The 21,037-nt window shown below is 48.9% G+C and overlaps 1 protein-coding gene across 5 annotated transcripts in view; it reads left to right on the forward strand.

Annotated features, from left to right (window-relative positions):
* Window positions 1–21,037, forward strand: part of LOC144152771 (organic cation transporter protein-like) — a 173,981-nt gene that overhangs the window by 138,245 nt on the left and 14,699 nt on the right. For all 5 annotated transcript variants that reach the window (XM_077684238.1, XM_077684228.1, XM_077684219.1 and 2 more), the window contains 5 exons: window positions 937–1,040; window positions 3,843–3,997; window positions 7,215–7,383; window positions 10,592–10,733; window positions 13,941–14,026. In XM_077684238.1, coding sequence (XP_077540364.1) covers window positions 937–1,040; window positions 3,843–3,997; window positions 7,215–7,383; window positions 10,592–10,733; window positions 13,941–14,026 — 656 coding nt within the window. The remainder of the gene's footprint in view (window positions 1–936; window positions 1,041–3,842; window positions 3,998–7,214; window positions 7,384–10,591; window positions 10,734–13,940; window positions 14,027–21,037) is intronic.

Raw genomic sequence — 21,037 nt, forward strand, 5'->3', positions numbered from 1 at the left:
AGGCAGCTGGCACGGGAAAATAACATACAAAATTCTTTGTTCAGAGCGCACATGCATGCGTACGTGCGTATGGGAGTATACGCATGCACGTATGTATGCATGCGGCATGCATAACTTCATGTGGGGGTTTTGAGCGATTGCTCCAGCTTCTGTAGGCCGTATGGGCACGCATAATACACACAAGAGCGTTTAATGTCATTCATTTCTGCTTTTACATGCATGCTTCGTGCGCTATATCGTAACGTGGTAAGTACCGTGAACGCAGTCTTTAAGCATGTGTTCGAGAGACGTCATTCTCCGTTGCGTGTACAGGTCGGTCTAAATTTGTCTTAAGCGCAATAAATTATTTAATCGCATGAACAATGCATTAATTGAAAAATCAATGCTTCTGTCTTTGGCCACTGCCTGTGGACATATCTTAATTACGGCTAATTATTATCAATTACTGTTTCTGTATGTCAAGCTCAAATAATTATCGCAAGTTATTTCGGATTGCTGATCTAACGACAAAAGCGTGTCTTAAACGAACTTTGACGTACGAATCTTACAAGTGAGCGTTTACGCCGTGAGGAAGCGTTTTGTTGTCAGCATTCTTTCTTGTATTTATGGCCGGCTTTACGAACTCGTGTCATACAGCGACCTGCGTCGATGCACATTTTGACGCTTCTTAATTCTAAATGTCTTGCTAAAAATTTGCCAAATAACCAGTTTGCTGCCGGTAAGCAGGGAGCACGCTGAAAAGCACAGGCAGATGAGCAAAAACTATGCTGGGCTGTCGGCAGGGGCTTTCACAAGGCGAGAAAATGGCGGCGTTTGCAATCGAGAATGACGGCTATAGTAGAACAGCCTTTCGCGCCTTGACTCGCGGTCACCCGGGCCGTGTGTGTGCCCAGCGACCTGTGCAGCGTAGATTGAGCCGCGTGTGTTTTCTGCCAGTGGAGCCTGGTGTGCGACCGTGCCTGGATGAGGTCCGTGTCGCAGTCAATCTGCCTGCTGGGCATGTTCTTCGGGAACTTCCTCTTCGCCCACATATCAGACCGGTGAGTGAAAGCGTCTACCGCGCGCGGACCGGTCTCGGGCACTGCCCGCTCTTAACGTATACGTGTGTGCCTTCGAATGAAAGGTAGCACACGTAATTCAATTCCGTAGCTGTATCATCTTTTACGGCCGCTTTACCTGCAGGCTGCAGTATGAATGGGGGAATGATCTAGTGGTTGACTGGAAGGATCAGCCCTAATAAAGAGGAGACATAATCGTGTTCGAGGGAAAAGTTTCCAATCCAAAATGATTTTTAAAAGAAAGTCAAGGGAACACTAAAGGCTGAATGACTGTTTTAACTGAGGTATCACTCTATTCAAAGCTGTTTTTGATTTTGTTCGACAGCAAGCGATGCTTTGTTTGTTTAGAAATAAATAAAGGAAGCTCTCATTTTTCTTTCTTGTTTCCCCTCCATTTTTTCGTGACTCAAAAGTCACGTCACACACAGTGAGGAGCAACCATCTACAAAGTCATTCAAGGCGTTTCCCACAAAAGGAGCTGCTGCCGCCTACGGGAAACAGCACAAACTAGTACTCGCGCAATTTCCCAGTCCAGCGGCTGACTGCGGGGCACGTCGCTTAGCCCACTGCGCAAGTAATCTCGGAGTTGCCGCTGGTTGTCGTATGGAAATAAATACGGACAGTAAACGGGGGCTACAGCTCTCGTGTTCACTCGCACTAGCCTACTGAGGGTACTTGCGACTATTGGATATGCGAAACATTAAAGCGAAATCGAAACTGAAATAAATCTCACCAGCAGTTGTAGCAAAATAACCTGCTTAGTCATGCTTAGAGCTATAAAATCCATGCCTTGTTGAAATACATGTATGAGCAGGAGTTCCCGCATACATTTATTTTACATTTACGTATACCTGCCTCAGTATTTGTTTTACAAAATTGCTTAGGAAAGCTCCGCCAATCCCACACTTCACCAATCACGATTCCGGGTGTTACGAAATGTATATAGGGTATTGTATGGGGCGACAGTTCCTGTTTTCACGCTTTTGGCATTTTCTGCGTTATTAAGCAGCTGCTGCTGCTGTGAGTGGTAGGCTTGCATTGAGGGCACTCTATTCTGCCGATATAGGCCAACTTGCTTTTTCCCGTAAGTGTCCCTTTAAAAGAAAGGCGACATATTAAAAGGGAAGGAAGGAAAAAGAATAAAGGAAAGGCGGGAATGTTGACCAGGCTATGGCCTAGTATGCTATCCTACACGTGGGAAAGGGGAACAATGGGGAAAAAGAAGAAAACAAAAAGAAGGGGAAAAGTAAGGACGGAGCGTAAAGAGGTGTGCCCATCGTTAGGACTCTATAGACAAAACAGTTCAGCGAGTTCATAGGGTGCTACAGTCTTTGGTGCTACAGTCTCCTATGCAAGTGCGTCGTTTTTAGAGCGCACAGGAGCGCCTTTGTCGCCTTGTGCGTAGATGACGGGGACGGCCAGTGGCCCAGTATTTTCTTAAAGGAGTACTGACACGAAATTTCAAAGCTGAGATAACTATGTAAAACGCTTCCTTTTTATCAGGAGATATCTCCCAGCAAGTTTCAACAGCAACCGTTCAGCAAAACATATTTAAAATCCATTTTAATCTTCGCCCGCACGAGAAAGCCCAGAGCGGGCCGACGTGACATCATCTGCTACGTGCCCCAAACTGCCGACGTCGGGGCTCCCGTGACGAAGCCGACGCGCTGGCTGTGGTTGGCGCGCGCTGCTCGGGCGTGTGTACACGTCATGGTTTTGGGACTGACGTCATGCGGCCCGGGCCTGTGGAGACGGCGAAAACCTCGGCCGCTCTGGGCGCGCGCGTGCGCTCGCTCGCGCGCGCTTCCAGAGAGGCAGCGATACGGCAAGAATGGTGACGTCATGTTATACATGCTGTCATGGCGGCCGCTCGGCGTTTTTCAGTCGAAACCGAAACTGGCACGAATAAACGACGCCGTAAATGAATGTTTACGCTGCGCTCGACCGTCTAATCTGTCATTCTATGATTAGTGGGCTGGTAGGCACGCATAGCAGCGAAAAAAACGTAACATAAAAATTTCGTGTCAGTACTCCTTTAACACAGAACGGCCGCCGAGAGTCTAGCTTCCGCAGAGTTGAAGAGAGCTGACTTCTTTCCGACGAAGAACGTGGACACTCGCACAGAACATGGCATATGGTCTCCGGTGTGTCACAGATTTCGCACGCCTCAACAGCGAAGGGAAAGGGGGCGGGGGATGAGCCAAGGAGGCAGAAAGTTATGGTATACATCTTGTTGGCAGCATGTGAGAGGATTATTCAGGGTGCCTAAAAAATGAAGCGCTGAAGCAATGTACCACAACCTAAGTTTATCGCTTCTCTATGGACGTAAGCTTTCTATGGACGTAAGTGAGCAAGTTTCTTTATGATTTTTACTGCAGCCTGTCGCAATTGCGGTCTTACCTATCTGATAAGGGCGGCGCGCGCATCCTTGTGATTTAATGACACGACCGTAATACTTCGCAGCGAGCCTCGGCATACCTTGTTGCAGGGGTGGCCTTTCTTTCGCAGACAAAAATAACCGACTCCTTCAGGCTATAACTGACTCCTTCAAAGAAAGCTGCGCCGCCCGCAGCTTCCTCTAACAGCCTGGCTGATGACCTTGGCATTATTTTCCGTCTTCTGTGATTGTCATGCAAATCTTTGTGTTTTTTAGTGCCCATTAATGATCCAACACTCAACGTGACTCTCGCTAACTCTCGGTTGATGAGAAGGCTATCTTGAGCGTGTCGGAAGCGAGGGGACGGTTGACGAGAAGAATTGGCGTTGTGATTTTCCTCGTCGCAGGTACGGCCGCAGGATAACCGTCCTCCTCACCAGCCTATTGATGCTCATTTTCGGCGTTATGACCGCCTTTAGTTGGTCACTGACGGTGTTCAACATCACACGTTTCATCGCATCGCTTGGAGTCGGAGGAATTCAAAGCACCACAGCCACGCTATGTGAGTTACACCAAAGGCAAGAAAAAAGGTTTGGTAGACGTGTTTGTGCTGAACAATGTTAAAAAATGTCTGATTTATGACACAGTGCTTTTTTTTTTTTGAAGCACTATATGCCATAAAGCGGACCTCAGGGATCAATTTTGGCAGGGTAGTTGTTCTCTGGAGCGGGATGGATCAAAGTAAAACTGACAGGACCAAGCCCTATCCGCGCGCAAAACAAGCGGAAATGTAATCTATACAATGCAGGTAAATTCTACACGTAGGTGCTATGCCCTGAATTCGATCATGTAAATTATTCAGTGAGCCGCGTGTACGTCTGGTATACTTATGGCGGATGATATATTAATTTGTTAGCCACTCGATCCACGCGCTCCCCGTTTACACAAAAATTAAAATAAAAGCTTTGCACCCCCAAATAATCAGAGTAATCGCACATCTGCCAAACGGTAATTCCTTGATATTACATATAGGACCTGTCGGGGTTTTTTAAAGCCATTTTGTGCCTCGTGATGGGAGAAAATAAAATTTCGCCTGCATTTATGCATAACTACATATAGGAAGTAGCGGCAGCGTTAGAGCTCGCTGTCTTTTACTGTGTCATGCCCGCCTGTATGCATATTTAGCGGCAACAATTAAAACGGCCGAGAGCTAGAAAAGTTGTCTGTGCAACTTTGTCTGTGCAACTGATACGAGCGTAGTGGTTGCCAAGGAACAGAAAGGGGCGAAGATTATAGCCCGAGTAAATTGGAGAAAACCCATCCACCCGGACCTCGAGGAAATGACGGCCAGCCTGCAGTTGTACGCCTCCGTATCCGCGTAACAGTGCAGTGGATTCACTTTCGTGTAATTCGCTTTTGTGAACCTGGCCGAGCAAGCAGTTGAGCTGGTCTAGCAGTTGCGAGGCTTCTGTAGGGCATTACTACTTCCCTGTAGTCAAAAAGCCACAGGCAAGAACAACAACAAGGTTTGGAATGGCCGTGGCGCTCGTGCCACTCCAGAAGCAAGGCTAGCAGTCAATGCTAGAGCGGCCGTAAAGTGTGACACAAACGAAACATCGGCATTTAAGAAGAGGCACTGATGCAAAATATCGACCAAGGTAGGCGGTGTGTGGAGCAGTAATTCGAAAAAAATATTCTGAGGCGCTTTGATGGTGATTGGTTGCAGGTGCACAGTGAATACTCATTTGTTGTAGTGGAACCCCGGTTATACGTCCCCTGGCTTTACGACAACTCGGGTTTGACGACGGACAAGTCAAGTCTCGGCGAAGTCGCCGTATGAACAATGCATTGAAAACCTCGGTTATCCGACGCGATTTCATGCCTGACCGGCGTTATCCGACGACCCACGCCCAGCGCGTGACCGATCGGCGGACGAAATAAAAGTGCTGCGGGCCTGTTCCGCTGCTCGAGCCCGCTCAATCGGTGCTCTCCGGCATATCTTTCTTCTCCGTCTCATTTTTCGTTTCTCTTTCCTCCAGCAGCAGCCCGCTTCTCTGCACAATCGTTTTCCCCTTCTCCTCGCTGGCGTCTCCTCTTGTCTTGCTGCGCAGCGGTCGCAGGGGCAGTGTGCAGGTGTTCATTTCTCCCACTCAGCAGTGAATTGCCAACGAGGTTATGCTGACAAGCTTAGGCTTCCACGTGTATTTGTCGTGATCGTGTGTGCCATGGCTCGCACTGGCTGGCGGGAATTGCGGCAGTGGACTGCGTTACAATGTTTGTTTTAATGCAGCATGATTGGCACTTGCACTGCAATATTCTTTTCGCATTTACTTTTTAGTGATTTGGGTTTATGACCCCTGCAAAGCATTAGTTTGTAGTTTACATTGAAATTTCTTGCAAATCTGTCCCGCGAAACTATATTCATAGGCGTAATTGTTGTTCGGATTTTACGACGCTCGCATTGAACAACGCTTTGTCACGGTCCCGAGAAAGTCGTATAATGGGGGTTACACTGCATTTCAAAAACGGTTTCAAATGAACCTTGCTTGTTCTCCTTAACGTGTGTAAAACATACTCAGCGTAAATTACCGCTTAAAAGCATTGCCCACCGCATTTCTGTGGGTACACGTCGGGTTCCAGTGCGCGCACAGGCGGAATTCCGCCTCTGGTTACGCTCGGCTGAAAGTTATCTGTTAATAGATTTACCGACTATTCCCGCCCCCGGGGGAATTGGAGACGAGTGCTCGCTGGGTGCCATCGTTTAAATTGTTGTTTAAACTGTTCAACGCTGATGCTTGGGCAATTTGGTTTTCCATAATCATGAATTCACAGCGCAACAAACGAAGACAAGATGGAGGACGAGACACGCGGGCGCTGACCGTCAAGTTAAGGTCACCGCCTGCGTGTCTCGTCCTCCATCTCGTCTTTGTTTGTTGCGCTGTGAATTCAAGAAATGTTTAACTGTTGTCTTTCGTGTTTGTGTGTGTGTGTGTGTGTGTGTGCGTGCGTGCGTGCGTGCGTGTGTGTGTGTGTGTGTGTGTGTGTGTGTGTGTGTGTGTGTGTGTGTGTGTGTGTGTGTGTGTGTGTGTGTGTGTGTGTGTGTGTGTGTGTGTGTGTGTGTGTTGGATTCCTTGCTACTAGTTTAAACCATTCAATTAAACATTTTAGTTGGAAGACAGCAGAGTGTCTGTGCGCCCCCTTCCCCCCCCCCCCGCCCCCACACACACACCCTGCTTGTGTTTTTTTCCTGGTCCAAGTTTTGAGTTGTTATTTAATCGCGTCATACCAATTCACCGAAGGTAACGAACTTGCGGGATCTGGTACGACAAATTTTGGTAGCACATTAAAAAGTGTTACCGCTGGAAGCAGGTGTATCAAAACTGCTGGATGGATCATTAAAGGGGCACTTTCGACCTCAGCTAGAACACCTCGCAGGAAGAAGTTAACGGCCTTTACGTGCGGATTCTGCAGGTAGGTCAGTGCGGTGTGAACAAGAGAGCGGTTCTTTGATACGTTAAGGGAACTTCTTTGTTTCTTGCTAGGACTGGATTGCCAGTTGGGAGCGCAACCAGTTTAGCTCTGCCCGTACACAGCGCCCTCCCCCCCCTCCCCCCCCCCCCCCCAGCTTTAGCTCTGCCCGTACACAGCGCCCCCCCCCCCCCCCCTGCGGATTGTCCGAAGAGGTTAGCTCTTGCTTCTTAAAAACGCCCGCACAGCCCGTGCCTCGTTGTGAGGGACGGTGTGCGCGTACACGCCCAGTGACTTGTGTGCGCACGCAGTTGTGGAGACGGTGCCTTCGCGCTACCGGCTGCTGTTCGGCGCCACGTTCGGGGCGGGCTGGATCAGTGGCCAACTGGGGCTGGTGGCGGTGGCCTACCTGGTGCGACACTGGTTCACTCTTCAACTGGTCGTCTCACTTCTCAGCCTACCTCTGATCATCAACTGGTGGTAAGTGCCGCAGCAGGGACGAAGGCCTTCTGCGGGAAGCGGGGCGAGTCGGCAGGATTTAGTTGTACAGCAGAACAATATACGACTGGGTGAAGTTAGAATTACACCGAAAAAAAGATACCCCTGCACTTTCTGCCCAAACTTCCTGCTTGTCGGCCTACTTGCCCGCGCAAAGAGGCCGCTAACTTTGTTGCCGCTTGCGTCTCAGTTCTCATTTCTCGTCCCACCCCGCATGCAGTTCGACATATAGATGTTCAGCCACCAAAACACTTAAAGCGGATAGCTTTACACGGCCCGTACTGCGAAAATTCGGCGTCAGCGTGGCTAAAATTGGGTACTAAAAATTCAAATGGCTGAGATTTCAACATACCACGATTTTCATCCCATTGGCTGGAAACGCGGGTATGTGGCATCATGATGGTCCCATTGGCTGTGACGCGTCATGTGGCTGCCAAGGGCGCTGGTATTCGGCGGCCTGACGATCCCATCTGGCCCGCGACGGCCCGACGTTAGGCTTAAAGTTACGCTTGGAGGTCCTACGTCGTCAAGCAATACCCGCAGCTTAACGTATACGGCTTAAGTACCCTCCGGCACTTCTTGCAACTTTTTTCTAAATCTTAAATGCTCTCAGAACGTAGTCAACAAACACATCCGGTACTACTTATAATAGGGGGTCACAAAATACCTCAGCCAAAAATTGCTAATCTACTCACATCAGATAACTAATACTTGCTCAAGAAATTTTTCTCTCTTTTTCGGTCTTGGCGTCCTTCGAGCGCTCTATTTACGTCATTACAACGATGTCACGGCTATTGGCCGACTTGCTTTCAGTTGCAGCAATAAACTAATTCGATAGCCACTTAAAAAAAATCTGAACCAAAGCAAAGCAAAAACGGAAGGCGGATCTGCTGCGACTAGCAAATCACGCGGTGCCGTTCCGTGCTGAAGATAACTGGCGCTCTCGCAGTGCTTCCAGGCACAAAGTAAAGAGTGAACGCGTTTATCGGAAGTGCTGCATAGTCGCTTTAACGTACAAGGAGTTCGACGTTACCTGGAGCGCCGTGAGGCTCATCTCACGTTCAAGCTCAGCATAGTATAGGCGTAACAACAGGTGGATTGGCCAGTGACGATGGCCGCAGCCGCCAAAGCTCACGGCTGATTCACCGACTCCCATTTACTTCGGCAGAAGCAATCAATGGCCCCCCATTGGGCGAAAACGCTGACGTCGGCTGCGAAGTGGCTACGTCCGTAGCTGCGAAGTGGCTAAAACAGCAGCGAATGGCGATGCCGCCGAGCACACGATTTGACTCGAAAGTTCGCTCTGCGCTCTGGCATCACGCAATGCAAGCATGGCGTTCTTCGCTGCGCAGAGCCAGAGCAGATCGCAATTTTAAGTGCGAATGCACTTTATAAGCGACCCCAAACCTTCCACCGCCGGCGGCGGCGGCGGCGGCGGCGTCCGCAGTCCTCCTCTCCCTAGCAACGGCGTGGAGCGGAGAGGAGCGTCGGTAGCAACGGCGCAGTGACGTCACTCACCACGTGACGACACGCCCCTCACCACTCCTCGCGGCGCGACGGTGTGCGCGCGCGCGTCCCTCTCCCTTCCCCGCGCCGTGACGTCACACACTCCACCCCTCTCCCCGGCAGCTGCCGTGCGCCGCTGCGTGTCACTTTCCCTCCCCGCGCCGTGACGTCACGCACCCGCACCTCCTCTCCCCTCGCTCGGCTGCAGCTGCCGTGCGCCGCTGCGCGCGTCCCTCTCCCCTTGCGCTCGCCTCCTCTCTCAGCCACCTGGCTCGGTGCGCTCGGCGCGGCGTGCCCCCCTATATATGCAGCGATAAACTGCCAGACCTCCGTGGGTCGGCTCGCGCGCGCTCTCTCGCTAGTCTCCTGGCTCGCTCTGCTCCAGTTTAGACCGTTCGCTGGCTGGTCGCCTCTCAAGGCGATGTCAGAATTACTACGCCGTGTACTCTCGGCGCAAGAAATGCATTCGCACTTCCTCACGATTCCCTTCGGGGAGGTGGGGGCAATTTTTTAGTCAGATTGTATAATCGTCGCTGTCACTCGCCGAATTTGCTTTGTCGGTAGCATGGATGGGTCAATCGAGTGCATTGTGGTGAAGCTGAACCACAGGATTTTTTTTACAGCGATAGAAGTTAAGTTGATCATCTTTTGGTTAACGCTGAGCAAGCTCTCCACACCCTCTAAAAATAACAGCCGGAAATGTTTGTTGGGCAATCCAGGATTTTGTTGTATGCTTTAGAACAAGTACCCGAAAGAAAATGCGGGTTTTTTACTATCTTCTTTCATTAAAAGGAAGGGGAAAATCACGTATTTGATGTAAATGTTCCTCACAAGAACTCCTTAAGATTGTGTAAGTCAGAATGTTTTTAGACTACCATCTGTCAATTGTTGCCACTTAACCGAATCATGTTGTTCCAAATGTAACTAGTTCCGCTGCACTTGAGAAATAAAATATCCCCTCCCCTTCACCATAAAGAACACAATGCTGTGTTTGAAAAAAATATCTCGCCTGCAGAACAGATCGATATGAGCCTGCCTTTGTAAATTAGCTTTCAAAAACTTAATATAACAGTACAAAGACCTTATTAACTAGCGGGCTTAACTTGAGTGGCTTTCAGAATATTCAGCCTGGCTGCATATCCGTCTAGGTGTTCCATTCGTCATGGGAAAAACATAGCAAAAAAAAAGAAGAAAAACACCCTCCATGTTTTTACTATTCCAATGCATGCCAATAATTGAAGCCCACTGGGCTTTGAAAACAGGCGTTCGTGGTTCTTGCTTTGCTGGTTTCACTAAAACGTACGGGACGTACTCGGACCCACATACAGGCTATTACAGCCACATTCCTTGCCCGTTGGACACGCATCCTCCATGGTCAGTATCCGTAGCCCACTTTATAGCACCCGTTATCGCCGTCCTTATTCCCTGCGTCGCCTGTAGGCCACAAACTGGATCAAACCCGGCGTAATCTGCCGAAGCGTGGGTCATGCCAGAGTCCTTCAATCTCTGGTCATGCAAAGCTCTGACAGCGGCCTGCATATGAATGCCTGTGTACGGATGTCCCGAGTCATGCAGGGACACTTGGTTGTTATTCAAATATTTATCTCTTCCCTGCCTTCTTTGTCGTTGTTTCGAGCCACTTGTGCAGGCGTATGTGGGACTGACGGCTGCGTCGTCCGCGCAGGTTCCTGGGCGAGTCCCCGCGCTGGCTGCTGTCGCAGGGCCGCACCGCTGAGGCCAGCAAGGAGCTGCGGCGCGCCGCGTACCTCAACGGCGGCCAGCCCACCGCACCCCCCGCCGTTGCACGGGCCAACGAAAGCTCAGCGGTTCGTTCTAATTAAGCACCCTGTCTGGGCGCGGATTTTGATTATTTTGAACAATAAAGCTGCTTTTTTTTTTCTTTTGCTGTCAGCTTGCGGCCATCAAGAGGCAAAACTTCTAAGCTTGGGGAAAACCGGAGCAAGTTTCCGTCTGTCCTATGGACTGTATACATATAGAGAGCCGTTACATGGAGGGTATACTTCGCTCTTGGGGGTAGGCGGGGGGTTGAAGTCTTAGTGCGCACCCGTGTACTTGGCATGAGAGCCACTAACTCTCCCGGTGGCTGGTTCGGGAGAGTATTCCCAAGCGACGGGGGCCAGGCCAGGCGATACGCGCGCGAGTATCTCGCAGTGGCTGCTGGTCTCGGCGGGTGGGCACTTTATCGCCCGTCGCAAGCTCTGTACTATGTATTTACTTATTTATTTATTTATTTATTTGTTTGTTTGTTTGTTTGTTTGTTTTTTTGTTTGTCTGTTTGTTTGTTTGTTTGTTTGTTTGTTTGTTTGTTTGTTTGTTTGTTTGTTTGTTTGTTTGTTTGTTTGTTTGTTTGTTTGTTTGTTTGTTTGTTTGTTTGTTTGTTTGTGTTACCCTCATGGCCCGAGGGAGTTGCACGGGGGAGTGGGAAACCCACAATACTATACTCGGTACAGTGATGTTCCGTGCGGGGAATTTTCCCTTTTTCAGGGAATTTTCAGCTCTAATTTTTGCCAAAAGGGATAAAGGGAATCTTAAATATATTGAGGGAATTTTAGGAGTCTTGAAATAAAAAAATAATTTCAGTAAACCCGACCTCGCATCCTTTATTACTCTGTTTCTGCTTAAAAAGTTCCCTTGCGCTTCGTCGGATTTATGTTCAAATATCCAGAGTCGTGGTCGCGCAAGCCACAAGCATCCCCGATCGTTTCCAATCCAATTCATAAAACAGGAGGGGGAATAGAGGAAAGAATACTCGATGATAGATATCTAGTAAACGGTGAAGCGGCGGCGGCTTGAGGGCTGCAGCCTGTTCGCGTGTATTCCTGCACAATATAGAAAAAATTAACAGTGGCTTAGCTCGGCTATGCCAGGATATACGTAGCGTGAGCTAAGGTTCAGCTGGTTATTCTTAGGTTTCCTGGTTGTCTAGGATTAGCTGATTATCATGCTTACTGCTGCTAAAACGAGTTCCAATGCAATCCAATCCAATCCAGTCGCGGCGGCGGCGGCTCAGGCGCGCCAGCTGTGCACCGTGAGACGTCACTGCTCCACGCGCATGCGCAGTAAGGCTCTCCAGGAGCCACAAAAAAGGCATTTCGAGTGCGCATTACTCCGCGTGCTGTCAACAAGAGAAGGTGCCCGCAATTCCGGCGCTGAGCCAAAATTACCTCAATTACCCAATAATGTCTTGTTCTTTTTCATACGGGCAGTTTTAACTTAGAGCTCTAGCATGCAAAGTAAGCATGCTGCTTGGTACGAAACGTTAAATGCATAGTAAAATGCTGCTGAGCGGCAGATGCAGTGGTATTTAGTTCGCGCTGAAACTCTGATTTTCTGAACGGCATCTGCATGAGGAAGGCTACGTAAAGTAGACATAGGTGGCGCTGGCTAACACCCCCAAACCGAGGAATCCCGTAAAAATTTATCAGGTATACAAAACCAGAATGTAGGGAAATTTGCAGGGAATTCCAGAGAAACTTGCAGGGAAACTGCTACAAAATAGGGAGTTTTTGAACCTAGAAATGGGAATATTTCTTCCCAGTACGGAACATCACTGATTCGGGAACAAGTTAAGAACGGCAATAGTTCATGTACGGTATCACTCCGCCTCAGCGACGGGCCCGGATACCAACGAGCGCGCGCGTTTTGAAAGGAGATTTATGAATGCGTGTTTCCGTCTGCCTTTTATGGCGTAGTTTGTTTGTCGCCGCTGGAGTAGTTGATAAGCATATATATTAAGTCCAAGAAATCACGGAAACGGCTCGTGCAATGTTCAATGTACTCCCAGTAACGCACTACTTGCACCGCGCGGAGTAACACCCGGCTGCGATGATGAGTCACAGCGGCAACTTCCATTGCCGTTCCTAAGTTGTACTCGAGTATACAGACAAAAGCAGCGAAAGAGCAACTATAAACACTACAAATAACAGCTTGTTACGAAAACGGGTTGTTTATGGCTGAGCGAAAAGCAACCTCATCGCTGAAATCGCTCGTCCGCATTGACAGGTATCAGCTTTTCACTTACTATTTTAATTGACCCGTCCCTTCGGTAACGAGGTATAGGCGGGGAATAGTTTGCTGGCAGCTTGCGCGAAGCTTCCTTTCTGAGCCGTATTTGCGTTTAGTTTTGGGAAATGCTCGTCGCGACCAGCCAAGTGGGGCTCAGACCACAGAAGAAGAGCTCCCGGCGGGAAAGGAGAGCGTGACGTCACATCGCGCGTGTACCGCCTCCCAGTGAGCTAGCGGCTCTATTAAACGAGCCTCTGCCGAGGTGACGGATGCCCATAAATTACGCCCAGTTAGCCGTTTCGTGCGTATAATACATGCACGCAAATGTGTTCAAGCCCAACCATGTCTTCGCTCTCAACTCCTGGGATGTAAAGTGCGCCAGTGTGCTGGTGGTTTACGGGTAGCCTTAGAGGACCTGGGTGTTATTTTAACGAGCGCCCAAATCTCGTATACACACGGGCATCACAGCCATAGACCGACCCTTCATTGCCTCCAGTTGAAGTTTGAACCCGCGACATTGTGCCCAGCAGAGCAACATCGCGGCGGGTATGAGACGCTGTTTTAGCGCGGCATATGATGTCATGTTCCCTGAATTTCGCGCGACATCCGTGGAGTCGTGTTGTGTGCTTGGTCCGTGACCGTTCTGCTGGAAATTCGTTATATTGTACCCTTATGTATGCGTCGGCGCTATGGCGGGAGCGGCCGGTCGTAGCTTCCTCCCAGTGGCATTAGTTTCTTTCACCGAAGGCTAAGCGGGCAGCACCGTGCGTTGTAGAGGTCATGCCCGGCCATACTAAGAGCTACAACTGGCGTTCACTGCACCCGTCTTGCTTTAGCATACGTTATTTGGAATGGTATTTTGACTTTTCTATCGTTGTTACGGTTTCGCACTTTTTCACACGTAAAATTACCTTTGTTTAACTGATAGCCGCATATTGCCGTGAAAACCCTTAACAATCACTCAGAGCAACACGAATAAGCTTCTGCTTCTGTCTCTTATTCATCAGGATTCCCCAGATAAGAACTCCAATCTGTGGAGCCTGCTGAAGAGGCCTATACTGAGGCGGTTCACGCTCGTCTTCTTCATAGCATCGTAAGTAAACGCATGTTCGTTGAACCTCTTCTGCTTCTTTTGAGGCTGGCACGCGAGAAGGAGAGCGATGAGGTGGACGGCCCCAGGAACGCGAGGACAAATATTGCAGCCCATTCAAGTGGTCATCCAGGCAAAATAGAAATACAAAATGCTCTACAACATCAAATGAGAAAATAACACGAGGATATCTAAGCACTCCTTATGATGGAGTGAATGTGAAAGCATCAGTATTCAATTGCCGTACGGATATGCCGGTACGGTTGGCGCCGCAATAGGGCTCAGGATCTCTGGTGACTCCTGCGCCGCTGCGGCGTCAGTGCCAAGCTCGGCTCGGCGCGGGCTGAAATAACGTATCCTACCATTATCATCATCATGTTTTTTCCTCATAGTCTTTTTCTTTTTCGCTCCGTTACTATGACTGAAAGCCTCGGCCAATATATACCTAGTTAGGCGTATAGGTATTCGCCGCGAGATCGACATGTATGTGGCGACAGCGTCGCGCTGGTAGTGTGGATGCTCCGTCGAGCGGCCCGGGAGAATGCACACTGTGGGCGCACTTCGTGCCTTTCTCGCGCCGTATGTGCGCAAGAAAGGCGCAGACAAGAGTGGTGGTATGCTGTAGTTTGGTTCCTCAACGTTCAATGTATGCCAAGGAAGCGGCAGTAGGTTTTCATTATTGCGCCAAAAAAGCGGCGACACATCGGGAATTTAGGACGGCCGCAATAACGACAATGAACTTGTACGCCGTGGCTCGTAGCAAGCTCGATCTTTGCAGAATGTGGCTTTGAGCCTTCAATAAAATCATAAAGAGAAACAGATCAGGAAGCCTCGATCTCTGTAATTCACTTTACAACAGCCGTTTCAATCGCTTTCACTGGTAGCATGACGCATTCTTGCATTTGTGGGGTGCCCTGAAATGTAACACCACTTAACTACCCCGACATTTTCTTCTAAGAGCTTACAATATTTTTTGTGTTCGAAAGGCAACATAAAATTACTGAATTTTAACCAGCGCAGAGATATAAATTTCTGTTCTAATTGGTCTTTTGCGCACAGCTTTAGTTAAATGAAATTTTAGCAACTCTGAAGGCAGGTTTGATGAATAACGATGTCGGAACACTTATTTAAGGCTTTCGTCGCAAGTGAACTTGCGAATTAAATTGCTAACGCGCGAAGTACAATCAACATCTTATGCTTAGCATGACCATGCAAAGTGACAAGCAGTATGCGTAAACCAAGCTTCTGGGACATCACAGTTAGACAGATTTTCTGTTAAGGCTGAACTGTTCCTTTTAAAATTTAACAGGTGTCTAGCGTAACAGGTGTCTTGCGTAACGTCACTTCCGAACCATAATGGCAAATGAAGTTGCCCTGTTGCAGTTCCTGGTAACTACATTGTGTTGTAAACTGGACCTCCCTTTTGTCTTGGCATTTAATTCTTGAGGATAGGCTAAAAAAGGCACGGATAAAAGTTTTCTGTGCATTTCGTTTTTTTTTTTTTAAGGTGGCGGGGGGTATGAGGGGAGGTATGGGGTAAGGGGGAGGGGGGGGGAGAGGCCCTACCAACGTTCCAAGTGCAGCGAGAAGAGAACGCATGTAACGCGAAAAGCCAAACGTTGGTTATCAGTATTACTTGCAATTGAAAGTACGCTAGGCGTCGTATTTCATAGCGATGAAAAAGCAGTACTTCAACGAGTAGACGCCAGTATTTTCAAGACTGATTAGCCCCCCTTTTCGCCCAACATTTTCCAGGAATTGTGGCTCGTCTTTTTCAAAATTGTATTGAAAACGAGCATTTGTGGGCAAAATAAAAAAAATCCAGCGAGTCACAGTACACATCCTCCACACATGTGGGCAACAACGTGCATTATATTACGCGATTTTTCCTCCTCCTTTAAACTTAGGTCCACCTTAAGAGGTTAAGACGTGACCATATTAGCCATTTAGTTATGCTGAGTGAAACGTACGTTTCTGGACAAGGTGATTCATGTAGGGATTTGAAAATGGGAAATATAAAAATGACACACGAAATGCCACAGGACAGGCGCAAACTCACAACTGCTTAATTTTACCCAAAAATCCCCCCGAAATACGCGTGCGCGTCCACAGAAACGTATTTTAAATAATATGTAAAATTATCAACAGAGCATAAGCAACGTCTGTCCAAAAATGGTACTTATTTTCGGAAAGGTACGGGAAGAATTCGATCAGACAGGCGCTTGCGGGTGTAAAATACGTCCCCGGTAATGTATGGGCGATAGATGGCCCTACCAACGTTCCAAGTGCACACGGGTCGTGTGCACTGTAATTGCTTTTGTTTGTTTCTTCTTTCTATCAGGACATAGTCAAATTTTACAAGGGTGTGGCGAATGCCCGGGTATGCACAGGTCTTGTCGCTTCTTACTCGTTTCGTGTATTAAACTATATCCCTTAAATAACCCCCACGCCACCATCAAAAAGCACCCTTTGACGTTCCTGAAACGGCAGACGACTGCACTCATCAATAAGAAAAGTGCAATGTGTCGAAACAGTGTTTATAACACGTTTCACACGTATAACAAGTTTCACCATGGCGAAGATGTTTCGTGGAATTACACCAGCGCATTAACCCGCAACGGCCACTGATTATTGCGTCTCTAGAGAAAATGCGCAAGCAGAGGTAACTATGTCATCGCTTACTGCCAAAAAAGTACACATATTGGTTGTTTTGTCGTGTGCAGCACGAGTCTTGCGCCGCGCGCAACGTGAAAGAGCAGACGACGCGAGAGCGCCATCCACACTAGAAGTGGTTCGTCCCGCCGCCGCCAGGGGCCGACTGTGTTTGATGTCGGGGCGAATAGCCTTACTGGTGAGCCTGACGACGTGCCAAGAAACGTCAAACTAATTCTACGTTACGCTGCCCGTACCGGTAGGGGAAGCCGGCGTTGGGGCCCCCCAAGAAGTTAGGGGAACCCAAACGCAAGGCGCTCGCGCGCGGCGAGTTTTAGAAGAGGGGCGTCCCCAACACCCCGCAACCGGCTTGCGTTTCTCGGGTCGGCTCGGGTGATGGGAACTTTAGGCTTAGCATTGTGGCGGATATTGGATCGCCGCTATCTGAGCAACTGCGAATGACAATCCGTAACACAACTTTTCACCACACTATCATCCCCTTTCTCGCATGTGGAACTTTAAGCTATAACTGCCGTTTGGGTGATCGGTGACCAAGACATCTGCGTAACCTGTTTCGATGCTTCCTAGAGTTGCGCGACCCTTTTCCACGCGCCGCCTTGATTACGTCACTCCGGTTATTCATGCCGCGCAGAGAAGCCCTTTTCTAAACTGGGAGCGCGAGAGTGCGTTACGTTTGAGTTCCCCTAACCTCTTGGGGGCCCCCAAAGCCGGGTTCCCCTATTATAAAACTGCCTAATAGAGCTCATGCGTAACTTTAGGCCTATCGCTAGGCCTAACTAAGGGGTTGACTCATACGTGCACGTTCGCGTCACCAGGCAAAAAGACCATTTAGAGAAAACGTACTTTTCTGCTACCTTGCTGGTTACTTCCGAAATTAGCATTCTCAGATTACTCGTCTCTAACCCACGTGTCTATGTCGAAGGCCTTTTAGTCACCTTTTAGTCAGCGGGTGTCATCGAGCTGGTGATGGGGATGCGTGTTGGTCTTGCATTCCGGATGTCTTGCGTTCACTTTCACTCAAATTCTAATTTACCTAACCTTATTTTCAACTCAGTTGCTTTACCTTTGTACTCTAAGGCGTTGCGCTGCTGAGAACGAGGTCGCGGGTTCGATTCCCGGCCGCGGCGGCCGCTTTTCTGATGGAGGCGAAAAGCAAAAACGCCCGTGTGTACGAGATTTCGGTGCACGTTAAAGGGGCACTGACACAAAAATTTAGCATCTTGTTTTTTTCGTTGCGATAAGTAGCTAGTGACCTACTTATAACCTGTAGAAACCTCATTTGCTTCAGCGTGCGACGGTTGTTTAATTAGAGGGATTTTAAATGCGGCCAGTCGCAGTTTCGGTTTCAGCGAGTGCCGTGAAACGATGGATTTTGTGGATTTTGTGTGAACAAAGCTGACCACGTGACCGTCGGAGGGATATCACAGAGCAGAGCCGCCGTAACACTGTCGAATCCGCATCGACGGCAGTTTCTGCGAATGCCCCCACGTACTGATCTCGTGAGGCGCTTAATTAAAAAGCGACCGTGGATGTGACGCAGGCGCTGCGAGTGCAAATGCTACTGCGGCTAAAGAACGACGCGCGACGCTCGAGACGGTGGGTGGCAAGACGCGCGCTGGGAGCAGCCGGCCGGTCTGCCTACAGGTCCGCCTACAGATGTGTTCGCTCAGCACTGCGGCGGATATTCGAGTGCCGCTCTCGTAAGCGGTGCAGATGACAATTTTTAATGCAACCCGCCATCGCATCATTAACTCCTTTCTCATGTAAGCCACTATGGTCGGTACTTGGGGACAATTTCGTGCAGCGGTAACAAGCTATCACTCGAGCTACCTGCGCCGGCCTGGGCCACTTCGCGGCCGTGGCCGCCGCCTGCACAGCGACCGTGCGGCTAGCTCAGTGGGCTTTTCGTGCCTCTGGCGCGTTTTCGCATCCAATGGTAATAAACAGTAATAGAAACAGAGTGCCTGGAATCGCTGTAGAACTTTGGTCGCGGCCAGCTGCCCGATTAGCTGACGAAATCACGGCGCCTCCGCCGCCAACGATCGGGTCGTTCGTTCTCGAGAGCAGAAGCTCCGCCCTCCGGCCCTCCGATTGGAGCGGCGAGCCGGGCGAGCCCGCGTAAAACGCCGGTAGTGCGGAAGCGGCAAACACAAACTCGTGACGTGTTTGGATGTTGTTTATTTACAATTGCGCGTGGTCCTCTGCTGGCTGCTCGGTTGCGTTTCGCACACTTCAAAATTGATTTTAAATATGTTCTAGGCTGTATTCGCCGCTGATATTTTGCAGATGATGTATATGTGTTCCCACCAATCTATCTCCGACGTTATCTCGCCTTCAAAATTTTGTGTCAGTGCCCCTTTAAAGATACCCGGGTGGTCAAAATTAATCCGGAGCCCTCCACTACGGCGCGCCTCATCGCCTGCGTTGCGTCGGCGCGTTACACCCTACAATCAATCAATCAATTACCTTTGTACTCTACGCTGTCGGCCATTTCGTGGGCACTCTGTTGGCCATGACGACGCCCAATTTTCGATTTGCCTATTCACTTAACGCTTTCGCATTTAAAAGTAAAATATTTTGGACAAATCTCTCGGATGGTTGATCAGGCTATGATATATCACATAAATATTATTAGACGCCGAAAGAGATGCTCAATATGTCTCGTTTCGAATCAAGCGAGCCTGTATGCATGATATGACCAGTTAATTTCCGCTACCCTCTGAGCGAGCATGTACAGAGGACGCCGCGTTTGCAACGATAGGAAACGTCATTTTCGAAATGCTACTAAAGCACTTTTTAACGTTTTAATCATGTGATTTCACAATCCTTGCTGAATATTTATACCCGCCTGCTCGCACTTGGCCAACAACGCGAAGCAAACGTCGTTATAAAGCTACGACAAAATACATTTTCTAAGATACCCACCTATAGAAAATATTGAGAGATGATCGAAGTGCATTACTGACAAAACTTCTGATATACTTAGCTCTGAAGTAGGCAATTTCAACAAGGGCTACGACTCTTGTTTTTGCACAAGCATATGGGTAATAATAGCGGGAAGCATTGGCATTAGTTCGAATAAGATTGGCTAGAAAATGAGCGAGGGCTTTCTTGCATAGCGCATCGCAAAGTGGTTTGACGAGGGCCGTAGAGGTTCCAAGCTGTAGCGCCAAGTAAATAGGTTACATGTACAAACGGAACTCTCGTTTGCGATTAGCTATAGTATATGCATTCGACGTCGTAAATACAGGTGCCGTCAAAAGTAATTGGAGCACGGGAGCTGTGGCCGAGCCGCGTAGGAGCGCCGTGTATACCTGCACTGGCGGTAAACTATAGGAGCAGAACACGCATGCGTGCCTGCCGACGCAGATGGCCCTTCTATGAATCTCAACCCACTTCTTTCAACGCGGCTTCGAGCGTTGTTCGCGACATACTGGTCTCAGCATTGGCGCCGATAGCATACCCAGCTAAAAATATTAGAAAAGAAAAATTGTCACTTCAGGTCCCTGCGATTGCGACTCTTCTCCAGCAGCTTGCGTGCGCTGAAAGTGTGTGAGCGACGCTGCCAGATACCGCCTCTACTATCAGCGCCATCGCTGAGACCAGTATGCTGCGAATAATGCTCGAAGCCGCGTTAAAATAAGTGGGTTGAGAAGTATAGATGGGCTATCACCGTGAGCAGGCGCGCACATGCGTGTTCTACTCCTTTCGTTTACCGCTGGTGCAGCTACACGGCGCTCCTATGAAGTTCGGCCACAGCTCCCGTGCTCCAATTACTTATGACGGCACCTGTACTTCCCACTATTACCCCCACTCCCCCTTTTTCGATCCGAGGTCCAGGCTGCGACCTGATTTAGTTTCGATGTTACGATCAGTACAGATCAGTCGCGTATACAGAGGATTATGTTTGGAGATGGCCGGATCCACCCCGCTGAAAAAGGAGGAAGGGAGGGCAGGAAAGGGGGAATACAAGGTGAGAAAAATGCGTAAACAAGGAAATTGATTAGAAACTAAATATATCAACCTTGGGGTGCTACGAGAGTGCGCTATACGACCTTGTAATTGTTTTGCTCATGTTTGTTTGTTTTTTTCTGGGCCATTGCAAAATAATCATGGAGAGAGCGGTCGTCGAAGCCGCGTGAGGTTGGTGCGTAGCTTGCGACAGAAAAATATTTATCGGTTGTCGTTATTTTATCACGAGATAAATCCCCTCTCCTACCTTCCCCTTGCGTACGGCAGTGGTGCAGATGCTATAACTGGATACTCGTCTTGTTTCAAAATGACTTAAAATCATACTGTTTAGTCGTCCTTCTTTACTCTTCAATGCTTTTGCAGACAATA

The sequence above is a fragment of the Haemaphysalis longicornis genome, unplaced genomic scaffold (assembly GCF_048455015.1).
Source record: "Haemaphysalis longicornis isolate Haplotype H1 unplaced genomic scaffold, Haemaphysalis longicornis Haplotype H1 scaffold_1, whole genome shotgun sequence".
NCBI classification, from domain to species: Eukaryota; Metazoa; Arthropoda; class Arachnida; order Ixodida; family Ixodidae; genus Haemaphysalis; species Haemaphysalis longicornis.